This window comes from Babylonia areolata, chromosome 31, assembly GCF_041734735.1.
Source record: "Babylonia areolata isolate BAREFJ2019XMU chromosome 31, ASM4173473v1, whole genome shotgun sequence".
NCBI lineage: Eukaryota > Metazoa > Mollusca > Gastropoda > Neogastropoda > Buccinidae > Babylonia > Babylonia areolata.
Window position 1 is genome coordinate 7,053,919 of NC_134906.1, and position 19,849 is coordinate 7,073,767.

The 19,849-nt window shown below is 45.0% G+C and overlaps 1 protein-coding gene across 1 annotated transcript in view; it reads left to right on the forward strand.

The window, feature by feature from the left end:
• LOC143276114 (GDP-fucose protein O-fucosyltransferase 1-like) overlaps nucleotides 1-17,890 on the forward strand; it is a 20,147-nt gene extending 2,257 nt beyond the window's left edge. The window contains exons 2-8 of the mRNA XM_076580515.1: nucleotides 4,130-4,277; nucleotides 4,816-4,931; nucleotides 5,828-5,951; nucleotides 10,983-11,160; nucleotides 12,897-13,095; nucleotides 15,112-15,339; nucleotides 17,671-17,890. Coding sequence (XP_076436630.1) covers nucleotides 4,136-4,277; nucleotides 4,816-4,931; nucleotides 5,828-5,951; nucleotides 10,983-11,160; nucleotides 12,897-13,095; nucleotides 15,112-15,339; nucleotides 17,671-17,871 — 1,188 coding nt within the window. The 5' untranslated portion in view covers nucleotides 4,130-4,135 and the 3' untranslated portion in view covers nucleotides 17,872-17,890. The remainder of the gene's footprint in view (nucleotides 1-4,129; nucleotides 4,278-4,815; nucleotides 4,932-5,827; nucleotides 5,952-10,982; nucleotides 11,161-12,896; nucleotides 13,096-15,111; nucleotides 15,340-17,670) is intronic.
• Nucleotides 17,891-19,849: the final 1,959 nt, after the last annotated feature.

Sequence of the window (19,849 nt, forward strand, 5' to 3'; positions counted from 1 at the left end):
ATTGGGATTCGAACCCGTGTCCTCCCAGCTGTCAGTCTGTGACACTAACCACTTCGCCACAGCGGCTGGTCACATGTTTTATTTTGTTTTGGTTTGATGATATACATCATACAGTCAAACAAACAAAGGACAAAAACAACAAACAGTTGTATGAGTTTGTATTATTTGAATATATATTTATAATTCTTTTATATCATAAGCCATCATCACCCAGAACCACTGCACAAACATTTCTGTTTCTCTTTTTTGCCTTGATTTTTCTTGATCTTTCTTTCTCATTGTCACTTTCTAACTGTATATGCATCTCTATCCCTTTCTTTTCTCTCCCTTTCACTCTCTCTCTCCCTCTCTCTCTCTCAGTCTCTGTCTCCCCACCCCCACCCCTGTCTCTCTCTCTCTCTCTCCCCCGTCTCTCTCTTTCTGTCACTTATTGTCACTTTTCACTTTTCATGCATATATTTGTTTACTTTTTTAGATATTATAAATCTTTGATTTGAATACTTTTCACTGAAAAGCATGTGCCCCCTTAACATGAGAATTTTGCTGCTGTTATTGTTAATAAGATATGAATCAATGTGTCAACTCTCTCTATCTCTATCTATCTCTATCTCTCTCTCTCTCTCTCTGTGTCTCCATCTCTCTCCCCCTCTCTCTCTCTCTCTGTCTCTGTCTCTCTGTATTTGTCTCTTTGTCTCTGTCTGTCTCTGTCTCTCTCTCAGTTTATCTTGTTCTATCTTCTCTTCAGTCTGCATTTTTGACTCCAGTGTTTTACACTCACACATAAACCTACACACACTGGTTTTTTACATTTTGTGCATGTTACATTAGACACATGCACATTTTGTGTATATATATACATACACATACCTCATGCGTGCGTGAGAATGACTGGTGCGAAAGCGCTTAGATTTGTCTATGCACAAGATTCAGCACTATATAAGTAGCAGTATTATTATTATTATTAATCAATGTGCCTGGATGCACACACACACACACACACACACACACACACACACGTACAAACACACACACACACACACACACACACACACACACACTGAAAAGCATGTGCCCCCTTAACATGAGAATTTTGCTGCTGTTATTGTTAATAAGATATGAATCAATGTGTCAACTCTCTCTATCTCTATCTCTCTCTATCTCTATCTCTCTCTCTGTCTCTCTCTCTCTCTCTCTGTCTCTCTCTGTCTCTGTCTCTCTCTGTCTCTCTGTCTCTATCTCTCTCTCTGTCTCTCTCTCTCTCTCTCTGTCTCTCTCTGTCTCTCTCTCAGTTTATCTTGTTCTATCTTCTCTTCAGTCTGCATTTTTGACTCCAGTGTTTTACACTCACACATAAACCTACACACACTGGTTTTTTACATTTTGTGCATGTTACATTAGACACATGCACATTTTGTGTGTGTGTATATATATATATATATACATACACATACCTCAATCAGTGTGCCTGGATGCACACACACACACACACACACACACACACACACACTGAAAAACATGTGCCCCCTTAACATGAGAATTTTACTGTTATTGTTAATAAGATATAAATCAATGTTTCAACTCACTCTCTCTCTCTCTCTCTCTCTCTCTCTCTCTTTCTCTCTCTCTCTCTCCCTCTCTGTCTCTCTCTCTCTCTCTCTCTCTCTCTCTCTGTCTCTCTGTCTCTGTCTGTCTCTCTCTCTCTCTCTCAATCTATCTTGTTCTGTCTTCTCTTCAGTCTGCATTTTTGACTCCTGTGTTTGACACTCACACATTAACCTACACAGGCAGGTTTTTACATTTTATGCATGTTACATTAGACACATGCACATTTTGTGTGTGTGTATATATATATATATATACATACACATACCTCAATCAGTGTGTCTGGGTGCATGCACACACACACACACACACACACACACACACACACACACACACACACACACACACACACACGTACACTTACATACACACACAAACACACACACACACACACACACACACACACACACACACACACACACATACAGAATGTTCATACTAAGTATTGATCAAAGATTGCATGCTGTCAAGTGTCAAATCATGGAGCACTAAACACTGCAAACCTGCCAATACAGTCACTTCAGTGTCAGTTACACATGTTGCACTGGGAGGTTTGTGAACACTTGGCACTTCATAATCATTATCATATTACTCTGTATGTTTGTTTTTTGTTTTTTGTTGTTGTTTGGGTTTTTTGTTGGGGGGATTGGGGGGAGGCGTTGTATGTGTGTGTGTGTGTGTGCGCACATTAGCCAACAACAGGTCAACAAATTCAAGTTATTCTTAAAAAAAAAAAAAAAAAAATTTTTTTTTAAAATCTGCTTCTAAATCAGTTTGTCTTCTTTTCATTTTCACTTTCTTTTCTTTCTTTTTTTTTTTTTTTTTTCAAAGGAGTGAGCGAGTTTGTTTAAAAGTGTGTAACTTTTTCCACAGTGGGAATGGTTACAGGGTGATGGCCGCCCTGTGACAGATGAGATTTCTCGTCTTTCTTTCCCTCTGACTTTACCCAGCCAGATAAGCTGCCTTTTTTTAGTCTGCGGGTCTGAGGTGGTTGTCAGCATTGCTTCAGTTTCAGTTTCAGTTTCACTTTCTCAAGGAGGCGTCACTGCATTCGGACAAATCCATACACGCTACACCACATCTGTTGAGCAGATGCCTGACCAGCAGCATAACCCAACGCGCTTAGTCAGGCCTTGAGTGCATGCTTACATATTTGTGTACCTATGAAAGTGGATTTCATTTTACGTAATTTCGCCAGAGGACAACACTCTCGTTGCCATGGGTTCTTTTTCAGTGCGCCAAGTGCGTGCTGCACACGGGACCTCGGTTTATCGTCTCATCCGAAAGACTAGACGCTCAGTTTGATTTTCCAGTCAAACTTGGGAGAAAGGGCGAGAGCGGGATTCGAACCCACACCCTCACGGACTCTCTGTATTGGCAGCTGAGCGTCTTAACCATTCTGCCACCTTCCTCCTTCATTAAGGCAGTGGCTTCATTATCTCATATCCGATTCCAGCTCTTTCAGTCTGTCTTCAGTGGAGATGGTGTCTGTGTTGACGGGCGCAATAGCCGAGTGGTTAAAGCGTTGGACTGTCAATCTGAGGGTCCCGGGTTCGAATCACGGTGACGGCGCCTAGTGGGTGAAGGGTGGAGATTTTTACGATCTCCCAGGTCAACATATGTGCAGACCTGCTAGTGCCTGAACCCCCCCCTTCGTGTGTATATATGCAAGCAGAAGATAAATACGCATGTTAAAGATCCTGTAATCCATGTCAACGTTCTGTGGGTTATGGAAACAAGAACATACCCAGCATGCACACCCCCAAAAGCGGAGTATGGCTGCCTACATGGCAGGGTTAAAAACGGTCATACATGTAAAAGCCCACTCGTGTGCATACGAGTGAACGTGGGAGTTGCAGCCCACGAACGCAGAAGAAGAAGGTGTCTGTGTTGTTGAAGTGAAAAACTCTTGAAACTTCCAAAGCGTAAAATGAAGACAGTTGTGGATTGTGATTTTAGTTTTGCTGCTCTGTTTTCAGTTTGAGGATCCCAGTTTTGAATCCCAATCAAATATATATATACATACATATATCTGTCTATGATCTTTTGGTTTGTCTCTCTAAGTCTTTATCTCTCTCTCTCTCTTTCTCTCTCTCACTCTCTCTCTCATATATATATATATATATATATATATATACAGTTCTATCTGTCTATAATTATATATATTTTAGTCTGTATGCTTATTTCACCTCTCTGTCCCTCCATGTCTTTATTAGCTAGTATGAGTCTCAGAGTCTGTCTGTCTCTCACAGTCTCTGTGTCTAGATCTGAATTTCTCTCTCTCTCTCTCTCTCTCTCTACCTCTGTCTCTGTCTGTCGCAGTGTCTGTCTGTCTCTCTTTCTGTTTCTCTCTCTATATACCTCTGTCTCTGTCTCTGTCTCTCTGTCTGTCTCTCTCTCTTCCTCTCTCTCTCTCTCTCTCTCTCTCAGTCTGTCTCTGTCTCTCCCTCTCTCTAGCTCTCGCTCTGACACTCTCTCTCTCTTGCTTTGGGTTGCTATCCAATCCATTGTGGTGGCTGAATTTCAGGAGCAGATGATGGGCAGCATCAGCATGGGAAGCGGGGTACCCACATGGTGGCTGAGGGTGGTGGGCGTGCTGTGTGTGCTGGTGAAGGCGTCGCTGTCTGCAGTCAGTGTGGACCCCAGTGGCTACATCACCTACTGCCCCTGTATGGGTGAGTTCGGTGTTTCCTTGATTGATTTGCTCTGGGTTCTTTATGTATAAAGGGCTCAGTCAGTGTCTGCCTGTCAGTTGTTAAACCAGTAGAGTCACTGTAGTAGTAGCTTGCATACTCACCCCCTCAACTTGGCGGCACACATCTACCACATCATTCAAAACTCACTCCCCACTCCAAAACTTCCATACCAGCACATAATTAACTCTCTCCATACGGACGGCGAAAGCGACGACGTTAACAGCGTTTCACCCCAATTACCATCATCAAAATATTACAAGTGGAAGGCTCTTACACTGAAGAGGTGAATGTTGACAAAGAATACCACAATTCTGACGACGGAAGCTAAAGGTTGGGTCATTCAGACACCCACTGGACATCCCAGGGGTCTGTGTAGAGGAGAAGAGAGGACTGGCTGTACTGAGTGAGTTAAACAGTGAGCACATCCTCAATACAACACCAGTAGTAGCTAAGTGATTAGACATAATCGCCAGTATGCATGTGATTACTTCTTTTTTTCTCTCTCTCTCTCTCCCAGGTCGCTTTGGAAACCAGGCAGACCAGTTTCTGGGCTCTCTGGGGTTTGCCCACGCCTTGAATCGATCCCTGGTGCTACCACCCTGGGTGGAGTACAAGAGGCACTTGATTAAATCGGTGAGTACCGGTACTTCTTCTTCTTCTTCTTGCCACCGCATGACCACTCACTGTCAGCTTGCTGGTTACTCTGTCGTGGCTGATGCGTGCTGGGCACGTTCCCGTTTCCATAACCCACCAAAGAACACAGACATAGATTACAGGATCTTTTGACGTGCGTATTTGATCTTCTGCATGCGGAAAACACATGAAGAGGGTTTTAGGCGTTAGCAGGTCTGCACACATGTTGACCAGGGATGTTGGAAAAAAAAAAATCTCCACCCTTCACCCACCAGGTGCTTTGAACCGAGGATCAAACTCAGGAAACTTGGGTGAGAATCCTGTGCTCTGACCATTGGCCACCATGCCTGTCACAGTTACTGTGTCAAATCAAATCAAATCAAATCATACTGCTAACAGCCCAGACAACCAGAAAGGGGCCATCTCAGGGCTGAACTAGTGAACACCTGTCAATAAATTGTGAAAACTGGTAGAGTCGATGTGTCATTATTCAGGGCTGTTTGAGTCACTGTGTCATTCAGGGCTGAATCAGTGTCTACCTGTCAGTTGTTACAACCAGTAGTCACTGTGTCATTCAGGGCTGAATATATCTTGTGTTTGTTTATGTATTCAAGGCCTGACTAAGCGCGTTGGGTTACGCTGCTGGTCAGGCATCTGCTTGGCAGATGTGGTGTGGCGTATATGGACTTGTCCAAACGCAGTGACGCCTCCTTGAGCTACTGAAACTGAAACTTGTGTATTCATTCATTTATTCTCAAGCCCGTTGGGTTACTGTGCTGTCAGGCAACAGCCTAGCAGATGTGGTGTAGCGTATATGGACTTGTCCGAACGCAGTGATGCCTCCTTGAGCTGCTGAAACTGAAACTGAAACTGAAACTCATTTGTTCTCCCGGCAGGTTCAAGTTCCCTTTGACGTCTACTTCAAGGTGGGTCCTCTGAGGAGGTACGTGCGTGTGCTGACCATGGAGACCTTCATGAAGGAGCTGGCCCCCACGGTGTGGCCTCAAGGGCAGAGGATCGGTAATCCCTTCATCATGATTAATAATGAATGAATGATGAGTGAATGAATGAATGATATGGATACTTATGTAGCGCCTATCCTCGGTCGGTGACCAAGCTCTAAGCGCTTTACAAACACGGGGTCATTGATTTGATATTGGAGACTTACACAACGTCTATCCTCGGTCGGAGACCAAGCTCTAAGTGCTTTACAAACGCAGGGTCATTTGCACAACAGGCTGCCTGCCTGGGTAGCTACTTTTCGGGGGCGGTCATCAATCAGATTTCAGGTACACACACATGCACACTCACACAGAAATGTAACCTTTTACGTGTCTTACCATTTTGTTTATTTACCCCGCCATGTAGGCAGCCATACTCTATTTTCAGGGATGTGCATGCTGGTTATGTTCTTGTCTCCATAACCTACTGAACGCAGACCTGGATTACAGGATCTTTAACGTGCGTATCTGATCTTATGCGTGGATATACACACGAAGGGGGTTCAGGCACATGCAGGTCTGCACATTTGTTGACCTGGGAGACTGGAAAAATCTCCACCCTTCACCCACCAGGTGCTGTTAACGAGATTCGAACCTGGGACCCTCAGATTGAAAGTCTAACACTTTAACCACTTGGCTATTGCGCTAATTGCGCCCGTGATGACCAGATTTATGTGTATTTATGCAGCACTTATCCTGCAGCTCAGGGAAGAGGCCCCTCAATGTATTCCCTGTGATGAGCCTCTCGCCATGAAACACATGCTCCTTGACTGTTGGGATCTGCATGACGTTAGACACAATAGACACTGACATTACATGGCGGTTTCTTTGAAGACCTTGTTTCATGATGTCCCTCCATGGGCGCTGATGGACTTCTTGAAAGAAGTGAACATTTTTAATCAGATTTGAAGGTTTTAAACTATGGAAGTTTTTTTAAACTTTGAGTGGAAAGTTTAAAGCGGTGACTCATTTTAATTGTTTTTTTTGTTGTTTTTTTACCCTTGTAGTAGGTATTAACGTGGCGATAGCCTTGAGATGGCCTTAGTGGTCGGTGAGGCTCTAAGCACCATAATTTAATTTCATTTCAAATTTCATTTCATCCCTGAAGCTCTCAGCATCGTTTCACAATGCATGTGGCCTGAATATAGTACCGCCAGAGGGCATAGTTTCTGTCTCAAGTTTCTCAAGGAGGCGTCACCGCATTCAGACAAATCCATACACACTGCACCACATCTGCTTGGCAGATGCCCGACAGCAGAAAGACTCAGCGTGCTTTGTCAGGTCTTGAGGCCAGAGGGTGTGATGGACGGTAAGTGAAGTGATTTGTTGAACAATACATGTGGTATGAATAAGAAGGTTCAGGAGTGTGAGAAACATTATTAAAGATACAGACTTGCTTGAAATACTGTTTTGAAGCGGCACAGCAGCGGTTGTAACACACACGCACACACACACACACACTCACATGTGCCCCCCCCCCCCACCCCCTCCCCCCTTGAAGAAGTTCCTGTTTGAACAAAAAATGATAATGATGACTGCTCTTGTTGTTGTGTCAGAATATCAGATCAAAGTGCCAAGTTTAGAGAATACAAAAAATATAAATATAACAGTAAATGCAGTTTGCATATAATTAGGCTTCATTTTTTTTTTTTTTTTTTTTTTTTTTGTGCCCATCCCAGAGGTGCAATATTGTTTTAAACAAGATGACTGGAAAGAACTGATTTTTTCCCATTTTTATGCTTAATTTGGTGTCAACTGACAAAGTATTTGCAGAGAAAATGTCAATGTTAAAGTTTACCACGGACACACAGACACACACACACACACACACACAGACACACACACACACACACAGACAACCGAACACCGGGTTAAAACATAGACTCACTTTGTTTACACAAGTGAGTCAACAATGCAAACACTCAGTTAACACTAAGATATTGCATGCGAGTATACTGTCCGTTAATGGAGAAACAAACTAACAAAGAACTGTGAGTGAATGGATGAGTATTGATAGAAAGAAAAGGGAAAGGGAGAGAAAAGTTTGTGTGCAGAAAAAAAAGAAGAAAAAACAAAACAAAAACGAAAGAAAGAATAGACAAGACAAAAAAAAAAAAAAAAAAAAAAGATAAATCAGGTGGATGGAATGTGCAGTTTATGAACAGCGTAACAATGCTCACAACTTACTGAAGATAGATGTTACATGATTTGTTTACAGCACAACAGGATTACAAAGCAGGATGTTGGAGATTGTCAGTTTGTCTTAACAAAAGTCTGCTTGTCAGCTTCATCTTTTACAATGTTCCATTTTGTTCGTTAATTCAATGAGCCCTGAGTTTTTGCTCTGGCGTCAGAATTTGTCTTGTTGGTACACTGTCTCGTCAAAATGGTTTTCATGTTGGTGCACTGTCCCATCAAAATGGTTTTCATGTTGGTACACTGTCCCATCAAAATGGTTTTCATGTTGGTACACTGTCTCATCAAAATGGTTTTCATGTTGGTACACTGTCCCATCAAAATGGTTTTCATGTTGGTACACTGTCTCATCAAAATGGTTTTCATGTTGGTACACTGTCTCATCAAAATGGTTTCCATGTTGGTACACTGTCCCATCAAAAAGGTTTTCATGTTGGTGCACTGTCTCATCAAAATGGTTTTCATGTTGGTACACATGCACAAAGCACAAAGGAAGGGAACTAACTCCTACAGTATTTCTGGATGTGTGCACATGTAACCTAGAGGAAAAACAGTACTGGATGTGTCCACATGTAACCTAGAGGTGTCCAGATGTAACCTAGAGGAAAACCAGTACTGGATGTGTCCAGATGTAACCTAGAGGAAAACCAGTATTGGATGTGTCCACATGTAACCTAGAGGAAAAACAGTACTGGATGTGTCCACATGTAACCTAGAGGAAAAACAGTACACTTTTGGCAGTTTTTTTCAGCATCAGTGTTTCATGGAAGCCTGACAAGGCTGTCAACTCTCCAGGGTTGATTGGGTTTTTAGTCCCGTGTACTTGTAGCCTGTGTATACACAAGTACACAAGTGTGTATATATGTAGAAACAAAATTGAGCATACAGGCATGCACATTCAGATTCACAGTCTTGTATGCATGAACTTATTCAAGCCTGCAATGCATGTATGATAGGACATGTACATAAATATACACTGAGACACACACACACACACACACACACACACACACAGACTAATGAACACACTGGGTACAAAGGCAAACAATTAACTGAGTGAGATCAATCAATATAGATTTCCTGTGTTCTGATAATGGAGGATGATTAGAAGTGTTATTGATGTTTCTGGTAGCAGCTGTTCGTATCTTATTACTGCTGTAGAGACCTTAATCACCACACAGTGTGACGGGCATCATAGCCAAGTGGTTAGAGCAATGGACTTCCAGTCCTAGGGACTCTGAGTTCGAATCCTGGCTACGTCTTGTGGGAGAAGAGTGGAGATTTTTTTCTCCTAGGTCAACATAACGTGCACACCTAATAGTTCCAGAACCTCTTCCATACATTTACGCATGCAGGACATTAACTCACTCAGTACGGCCAGCCCTCTCTTCTCCTCTACACAGACCCCTCGGATGTCCAGTGGGTGTCTCAATGACCCAACCTTTAGCTTCTGTCGTCCGAATTGTGGTATTCTTTGTCAACATTCACCTCTTCAGTATAAGAGCCTTCCGCTTGCAATATTTTGATGGTGGTAATTGAGGTGAAACGCTGTTAACGTCATCTCTTTCGCCGTTCGTATGGAGAGAGTTAAATAGGCATGTTAAAGATCCAGCGATCCATGTCAGATTTAGGTGGGCTATGGAAACATTGACAGTCCTAGCATGCACACCTCCAAAAACAGAGTGTGGCTGCCTAAATGGTGGGGGGAAAAGCTGTCATACGTGTAAAAGCCCACTCGTAGGTTGGGGTTGATGGGCACAACACCTGCGAGGTTAAAGCTTTGTGACTTTCATTCTGACGGTCCCAGGTTTGAATCGTGGTCACAGTGCTTGGTGGGTGAAGGGTTGTGAATTTCCCAGTCTCCCAGGTCAACAGATTGTCAGACTTGCTAGTGCCTGAACCTCCTTCATGTGTGTATGCATGCAAGGGATCAAATACGTACATTAAAGATCCTGTACTCCATGTCAGCGAACAGTGGGTTATGAAAACAAGAACATATTAACTAACCTAGCATGTCCCCAGCCCAAAATAACAGAGCATGACTGCCGACGTGGCGGGGATACCAACCGGTCATGCACATAAAAAGCCGGCTCGTGTATGCGAGTGAACGCAGGTTTCGCTGCCCACAGACAAAGAAGAAGAAGAAAGGTAGGGTGAATGTAAGAGCGACGGGCGCGATAGCCGAGTGGTTAAAACGTTGGACTGTCAATCTGAGGGTCCCGGGTTCGAATCATGGTGACGGTGCCTGGTGGGTAAAGGGCGGAGATTTTTACGATCTCCCAGGTCAACATATGTGCAGACCTGCTAGTGCCTGAACCCCCTTCGTGTGTATGTGCAAGCAGAAGATCAAATACGCACGTTAAAGATCCCGTAATCCATGTCAGCGTTCGGTGGGTTATGGAAACAAGAACATACCCAGCATGCACACCTCCGAAAACGGAGTATGGCTGCCTACATGGCGGGGTAAAAACGGTCATACACGTAAAAGCCCACTCATGTGCATACGAGTGAACGCAGAAGAAGAAGAAGAAGAATGTAAGAGCAGTAAAGTCATGCTCACTGACAGCTGTGCATGTCACCACCACCGACCTGTCCTTCACACACCGCTCACGTCGAGTCGAGTCGTGTCACATACACACACACGCACACACAGTGACACACACACACACACACAGTGACACACACACACACACACACACACAGTGATACACATGCACGTACATAACACAGAATGACACACAGACACACACACACACACACACACACACACACACACACACACACACACGGTTCATCCACTTCAGAGATGTGTCTCTGGGAAATGTCATTCACATTTCCCGGCTTTCTGTGGCAGCATTCTGCTACTCGGCGCGTCACGGGACGGACAGTGGGCAGGGGTGCAACGCGAAAGAAGGCAACCCTTTCGAGTCGTTCTGGGACACCTACGGCATCGACTTTGACCGCTCCGAGTTCTTCCAGCCCTTGTACTACAATACACAGAGCGCCCACGAGGTTCGGCGGTGGAAGGAACGGTGAGTGGTCAGTCACTGCAGTCAGTGCAGTGCACACACTGATGTGCGCACGCACGCACGCACACAGCACACACGCGCGCACACACACACACACATACACACACACAGGAGTGATGGCCTAGAGGTAACGCGTCCGCCTAGGAAGCGAGAGAATCTGAACGCGCTGGTTCGAATCACGGCTCAGCCGCCGATATTTTCTCCCCCTCCACTAGACCTGGAGTGGTGGTCTGGAGAGTAGTCATTCGGATGAGATGATAAACCGAGGTCCCATGTGCAGCATGCACTTAGCGCACGTAAAAGAACCCACGGCAACAAAAGGGTTGTTCCTGGCAAAATTATGTAGAAAAATCCACTTCGATAGGAAAAACAAATAAAACTGCACGCAGGAAAAAATACAAAAAAATAGGTGGCGCTGTAGTGTAGCGACGTGCTCTCCCAGGGCAGAGCAGCCCGATTTTCACACAGAGAAATCTGTTGTGATAAAAAGAAATACAAATATATGTAAAGTCATTGAAGACGAATTCCATTTCTTTGATACGTGTATTATATTTCATAATTTACAAACCATCTAATTACGACCGTAAAAGAATATGGTCATCCATCGGATGTGATCAATAGAAAGATACAAGACAGTATCCTGAACCCTAGTGATTTATTCAATTGCGATGACTGTCAGAAAACACTCGCCACCTATGTTGATCACTTTGCATGCGTCTTCTCAGTATCGGTTTCTCAAGGAAGCGTCACTGCATTCAGACAAATCTATATACGCTACACCACATCTGCTAAGGCAGATGCCTGACCAGAAGCATAACCCAACACGCTTGTCAGGCCTTGAGTGAAGGCGGTTATATTATCCCACACCCCCCCACCCCTGAAATCAGAGCGTTGATATGCTATGACAGGTTACCCCCCCACCCCCACCCCCTGAAATCAGAGCGTTGATATGCTATGACAGGTTACCCCCCCCCCACCCCACCCCCTGAAATCAGAGCGTTGATATGCTATGACAGGTTACCCACCACTCCCACCCCCTGAAATCAGAGCTTTGATACGCTATGACAGGTTACACCCCACCACCCTGAAATCAGAGCGTTGATATGCTATGACATGTTCCCCCCTACCCCCCACCCTCCACCCCCTGAAATCAGAGCGTTGATATGCTATGACATGTTCCCCCCTACCCCCCACCCTCCACCCCCTGAAATCAGAGCGTTGATGTGCTATGACAGGTTCCCCCCTACCCCCCACCCTCCACCCCCTGAAATCAGAGCGTTGATATGCTATGACAGGTACCCCCCACCCCCACCCCCTGAAATCAGAACGTTGATATGCTATGACAGGTTCCCCCCTAACCCTCACCCCCCCACCCCCCTGAAATCAGAGCGTTGATGTGCTATGACATGTTCCCCCCTACCCCCCACCCTCCACCCCCTGAAATCAGAGCGTTGATATGCTATGACATGTTTCCCCTACCCCCCACCCCCCCCCCCTGAAATCAGAACGTTGATATGCTATGACAGGTTCCCCCCTAACCCCCACCCCCCTGAAATCAGAGCATTGAAAAGCTATGACAGATTACCCCCTAACCCCCACACCCTGAAATCAGAGCATTGATATGCTATGACAGATTACCCCCTAACCCCCACACCCTGAAATCAGAGCATTGATATGCTATGACAGGTTACCCCCCACCCCCACCCCCCTGAAATCAGAGCGTCGATGTGCTGTGACAGGTTCCCCCCAGCGGACTACCCGGTTCTGGCCTTCACGGGCCCCCCAGCGGCCTTCCCGGTGCAGGAGCACCATGTGAGGCTGCACCGGTTCCTGCACTGGTCCGACAGCATGATGGGGAAAGCCAGGGACTTCATCGCCGCCCACGTCCAGGGACACACCCCCTTCCTGGGCCTGCACCTCAGGAACGGGGTGGACTTTGTGAGTGGGGGTGGGTGTGTGGTGGAGGTTGGGGTGGACTTTGTGAGTGGGGGTGGGTGTGTGGTGGAGGTTGGGGTGGACTTTGTGAGTGGGGGTGGGTGTGTGGTGGAGGTTGGGGTGGACTTTGTGAGTGGGGGTGGGTGTGTGGTGGAGGTTGGGGTGGACTTTGTGAGTGGGGGTGGGTGTGTGGTGGAGGTTGGGGTGGACTTTGTGAGTGGGGATGGGGGTGGTGGAGGTTGGGGTGGACTTTGTGAGTGGGGGTGGGTGTGTGGTGGAGGATGGGGCGGACTTTGTGAGTGGGTGTGCGTGTGTAGAGGTTGGGGTGGACTTTGTGAGTGGGGGTGGGGGTGTAGAGGTTGGGGTGGACTTTGTGAGTGGGGGTGGGGGGGTGGAGGTTGGGGTGGACTTTGTGAGTGGGGGTGGGGGTGTAGAGGTTGGGGTGGACTTTGTGAGTGGGGGTGGGGGGGTGGAGGTTGGGGTGGACTTTGTGAGTGGGGGTGGGGGTGGTGGAGGTTGGGGTGGACTTTGTGAGTGGGGGTGGTGGAGGTTGGGGTGGACTTTGTGGGTGGGGGTGGGGTGTAGAGGTTGGGGTGGACTTTATGAGTGGGGTTGTGGGGGGGGGTGGAGGTTGGGGTGGACTTTGTGAGTGGGGGTGGGGGTGTAGAGGTTGGGGTGGGCTTTATGAGTGGGGTTGTAGGGGGGGTGGAGGTTGGGGTGGACTTTGTGAGTGGGGGTGGGGGTGTAGAGGTTGGGGTGGACTTTATGAGTGGGGTTGTGGGGGTGGTGGAGGTTGGGGTGGACTTTGTGAGTGGGGGTGGGTGTGTGGTGGAGGTTGGGGTGGACTTTGTGAGTGGGGATGGGGGTGGTGGAGGTTGGGGTGGACTTTGTGAGTGGGGGTGGGTGTGTGGTGGAGGTTGGGGTGGACTTTGTGAGTGGGGGTGGGGGTGTAGAGGTTGGGGTGGACTTTATGAGTGGGGTTGTGGGGGGGGTGGAGGTTGGGGTGGACTTTGTGAGTGGGGGTGGGGGTGTGGAGGTTGGGGCGGACTTTGTGAATGGGGGTGGGGGTGTGGTGGAGGTTGGGGTGGACTTTGTGAGTGGGGGTGGGGGTGTGGAGGTTGGGGTGGACTTTGTGAGTGGGGGTGGTGGAGGATGGGGCGGACTTTGTGAGTGGGGTTGTGGGGGTGGTGGAGGTTGGGGTGGACTTTGTGAGTGGGGATGGGGGTGTGGAGGTTGGGGTGGACTTTGTGAGTGGGGTTGGGGGTGGTGGAGGTTGGGGTGCACTTTATGAGTGGGGGTGTGGGGGTGGTGGAGGTTGGGGTGGACTTTGTGAGTGGGGGTGGGGGTGTGGTGGAGGTTGGGGTGGACTTTGTGAGTGGGGGTGGGGGTGGTGGAGGTTGGGGTGGACTTTGTGAGTGGGGGTGGGGGTGTGGAGGTTAGGGTGGACTTTGTGTGTGGGGGTGGTGGTGGTTGGGGTGCACTTTGTGAGTGGGGGTGGAGGTTGGTGCGGACTTTGTGAGTGGGGATGGGGGTGGTGGAGGTTTTGGGTGGACTTTGTGAGTGGGGGTGGGGGTGTGGTGGAGGTTGGGGTGGACTTTGTGAGTGGGGGTGGGGGTGTGGAGGTTGGGGTGGACTTTGTGAGTGGGGCTGAGGGTGTGGAGGTTGGGGTGGACTTTGTGAGTGGGGGTGGTGGAGGATGGGGCGGACCTTGTGAGTGGGGTTGGGGGTGTGGAGGTTGGGGTGCACTTTGTGAGTGTGGGTAAGGTGGGTGGGGGGTGGAGTATGTGAGTGCGGGTATTTGTCCAGCCATACAACACAGTGTATTCATACATAGACGTATCTATTTGTCCAGCCACACAACACAATGTATTCATATATAGATGTATCTATTTGTCCAGCCACACAACACAATGTATTCATACATAGATGTATCTGTTTCTCCAACTACACAACACAATGCATTCATACATAGACGTATCTATTTGTCCAGCCACACAACACGTTCTGTTCTCTGCACAGAAAAACGCCTGTGAGCACATAAAGACGTCCCCCTCAATGTTTGCTGCGCCCCAGTGCATCGGCTACCGCAGCCAGTTTGGCACCGGCACCTACGAAATGTGTTACCCAGACGACAAGGCGGTGATCAGACAGGTCAAAAAGGAGGTCAAGCGAATTGGGGCCAAGGCTGTTTTTGTCGCTACAGACAACAGAGATCTCATCAGTGAATTTTCCAAAGAAATGAAGAAAGTGAGTGGTGCTTGTGTGTGTGTGTGTGTGTGTGTGTTTATATGTGTGTGTTTGTGTATATGTGTTTTTAATTCTGTCTTAAGTCTACTCACATAGTCTTTGTGTGTGTGGTGGGTGTGTGTTTGTGTGTGTGTGCATGTTGTTCGGTTTGACACGTTCTTTCTTATGGTATGATTTTAAACCCTTTGTTTGGATGCGCGTGTTCTTTGGATTAGCACTCATTCCTATAATGTGATTTCAGACTCGTTATCTGTAAACAGTTTTGGAAGGGAAACTACTCTCAATGGACTTCCAAGCAGCTGACAGTGATTACTGATGCCTGTGGTTTCTTTTATCTTGAAAATGAGGTGATTTGTCAAACAGTGTGTGTACTCATATTTCTTGTTTCATTGTCATGTTTCTAGCTGTCAAGATCATTTTTTTTCAGACATTTTCTAACTCTCAAGATCTTTTTGTTCTCTCATTTCCAACACTCAAGATCTTTTTGTTCTCACATTTCCAACACTCAACATCTTTTTGTTCTCACATTTCCAACACTCAACATTTTTGTTCTCACATTTCCAACACTCAAGATATTTTTGTTCTCACATTTCCAACACTCATTTCTTTTGTTCTCACATTTCCAACACTCAAGATATTTTTGTTCTCACACTTCCAACACTCAAGATCTTTTTGTTCTCACATTTCCAACACTCAAGATCTTTTTGTTCTCACACTTCCAACACTCATTTCTTTTGTTCTCAGTGAAGATCTTTTCCAACACTAACAGTTAATAATTTTTCCAACACTAAAAGGTGAATGAGATTCGCTTAAAAACTGAGCTGAATGTTCCTTTTCTTTTGCTGCACCCAAGCTAGTGGAAGTCACTACCCTCACACCTCCGTCACACCCCAACACCTTCATTCAAGGGAGCACATCGAAGCACATCTTTTCAAACTGTATTTTTATCAGTCAAACTTTGCCAGCTATATATATGCTTGTTGTGATATGATCTCTGGATGTGCTCTCATTTATTTGATTACTATGTATTTGTGATAGTAATTTTGTGGTGCCTGGTTCCTTGCTGTATATTTTGACTGTGGTGACTGTGGTGTATTTATTTTGCTGTGATTTGGGTCTGTGTGATATTATGAGATTGTGATCATGCCTGTGTTGATTTTTTGACTCACTTGTGTAAACAAAGTGAGTCTATGTTTTAACCCGGTGTTTGGTTGTCTGTGTGTGTGTGTGTGTGTGTGTGTCCGTGTGTGTCCGTGTGTCTGTGTGTTTGTGTGTCCGTGATAAACATTAACATTGACATTTTCTCTGCAAATACTTTGTCAGTTGACACCAAATTAGGCATAAAAATAGGAAAAATTCAGTTCTTTCGAGTCATCTTCTTTAAAACAATATTGCACCTCTGGGATGGGCACAAAAAAATAAAAAAAGAAGCCTAATTATATGCAAACTGCATTTACATTATATTTATATTTTTTGTATTCTCTAAACTTGGCACTTTGACCTCTTATTCTGACACAACAACAAGAGGAGTCATTATTATCATTTTTTGTTCAAACAGGAACTTCTTTTGCTAAGCATGGAATTTTTATTTATTTTGCAAACGATTTGGTGCAGATAGAAAAAAAGGGAAATTACTCTGTAATTAATGCTAAGGAACTTAATTTATCACAAGTGAGTCTTGAAGGCCTTGCCTCTCTATTTATTTTCTTTTTCTACATATTTGTAAGTCACTTACCTTGAATTTGTATATTTCATTTATTGTAAAGCGTATTGAAAACAAGGAAGAGGCAAGGGAGGGAGGCTAGTAGTAGAAGTAGTAGTAGTAGTAGTATCATTCTTCTTCTTCTTTCTTCAAGGGCTGCAACTCCCACGTTCACTTGTATGTAGACGAGTGGGTTTTTACACGTATGACCATTTTTACCTCACCATGTAGGCAGCCATACTCCGTTTTCGGGGATGTGCATGCTGGGTATGTTTTCTTGTTTCCATAACCCACTGAACGCTGATGTGGATTACAGGATCTTTTAACATGCGTATTTGATCTTCTGCTTGCCTGTACACATGAAGGGGGTTCAGGCACAAACAGGTCTGCACATATATTACCATAAGTATTATTATTATTTTCATTTTTATTTCTATTATCATCATTAGTATTGATATTATTATCATCATCATCATTATAATCATTAGTATTATCATTATTATTAGTAGTATTATAAGTTTTGTCATTAGTAGTAGTAGTAGAAGTAGTATTGTTATTAGTATCATTAATATCATTAGTATTAATATCATCATCATCATCATTATCACCATCATTATCGTTATCTGCAGGTGAAGTTTGTGCGACAACCATCCCCGGCAGACCCGATGCTGGACCTGGCCATTCTGGGTCAGGCCGACCACTTCATCGGCAACTGCATCTCCACCTTCACGGCCTTCGTCAAGCGAGAGCGGGACAACAGCGGCAAGACCACCTCCTTCTGGTCCTTTCATCCAAAGCAGACGGCGTCCTCAGGCCGAGAGGACTTGTGAAGACATGAGGGTAGGGCGGGCGGGGCGGGGGGGGGGGGGGGGGGGGGGGGGGGGGGGGGGGGGGGGGGGGGGGGGGGGGGGTTGGTGAATGTGAGGAACAGGAGCAAGGAGAAAGTTCTACTGTTTGTCACAGTCACTTATGGGAATCTGTTCTGTTTGGGTTTTGTGAATATTTAGGAATAAGTAACAAAAAGAAATATTATTTGTGACATTCGCACACAGTTTCTGTTGGATTTTGTGAATTTTAGGAGTAAGAGCAAGAACTGTTGCTTGTAACATTCACACAGGAATCTGTTGGGTTTTGTGAATTTTAGGAGTAAGAGCAAGAACTGTTGCTTGTAACATTCACACAGGAATCTGTTGGGTTTTCTGAATTTTAGGACTAAGAACAAGAACTATTGATTGATATGGATACTTATGTAGTGCCTATCCTCGGTCAGAGACCAAGCTCTAAGCGCTTTACAAACACGGGGCCATTTGCACAACAGGCTGCCTACCTGGGTAGATCCGACTGACAGCTGCCACTGGGCACTCATCATTCATTTCCTGTGTCGTTCAATCAGATTTCAGGCCCACACACATACACACTCAGACAAACATGTAACATTTAACATTTTACATGTATGACCATTTTGTTTATTTACCCCGCCATGTAGGCAGCCATACTTTTCAGGGGTGTGCCTGCTAGGCATGTTCTTGTTTCCTTAACCCACTGAACGCTGACGTGGATTACAGGGTCTTTAACATGCGTATTTGATCTTCTGCTTGCATATACACATGAAGGGGGTTCATGCACTGGCAGGTCTGCACATATGTTGACCTGGGAGATCGGTGAAGTCTCCACCCTTTACCCACCAGGCGCTACCGAGATTCAAACCTGGGACCCTAAGATTGAAAGTCCAACGCTTTAACCATTCGGCTGTTGTGCTCATTACAAAACTGTTGCTGATGACATTTACACAATCTGTAGGTTTCTGTGAATTTTAGGAATGAGCAAGAAGATATATTGTTTGTAACAGTTACACAATTTCTGTCAGGTTTTGTTAATACTAGCAATGAGTACAAGCAGAACTGTTGCTTGTAATATTCACACAGGAATCTGGTTTTGTGAATGTTAGGGATAAGAACAAGAACTATTGCTTGTAACATTTACACAATGTTTGGGTTTTGTGAATTTTTACCAATAAGAACAAGAAGAATCATTGCTAGTAACCTTCACATGAAAAGCTATAAGTATTGGAGTTTGTGAATTTTAGGAATAAGAACCAGGACATATTTTGCTGGTGACATTTACATAAGATTCTGTTAGGTTTTGTGAATGTTAGGAAGAAGTAACAAGAAGAAATGATATTTGTAACATTTACATGATTTCTGTTAGGTTTTGTGAATTTTTTTAGAATAAGAACAAGAACTATTGCTTGTAACATTTACGCAAGAAACTGTAGGGCTGGTGCTTTTTAAAGTCTTTAACATTTGTGATTTGTAGGAATGAGAACAAGAAATATATTACTTGTGATATTTACACACGAATCTGTAGGGCTGGTCCTCTTTTGAGTCTTTAACATTTGTGATTTTTAGGAAGAAGAACAACAAATATGTATCATGTAATATTTACGCAAAAAATCTAAATAGCTGGTCTTGTTTTGAGTCTGTAACACAATTGTTCAGTAGTATAATTTTGTGAAGGGAGAAGCATTGTTTTTATTTTGTTATGATGATGAATAATGAACAAGTCAAGCTGATAGAAATTCTGTCAGAGACAGTTTCAAACAGTGATAAACAATAGAATAGTGATAATTGTACTTGTGTGGTTTTGGGGGGGGGGGGGGGTTTTTTTTTGACTCACTTGTGTAAACAGAGTGAGTCTATGTTTTAACCCGGTGTTCGGTTGTCTGTGTGTGTGTCTGTGTGTCCCTGGTAAACTTTAACATTGACATTTTCTCTGCAAATATTTGGTCAGTTGACACCAAATTAGGCA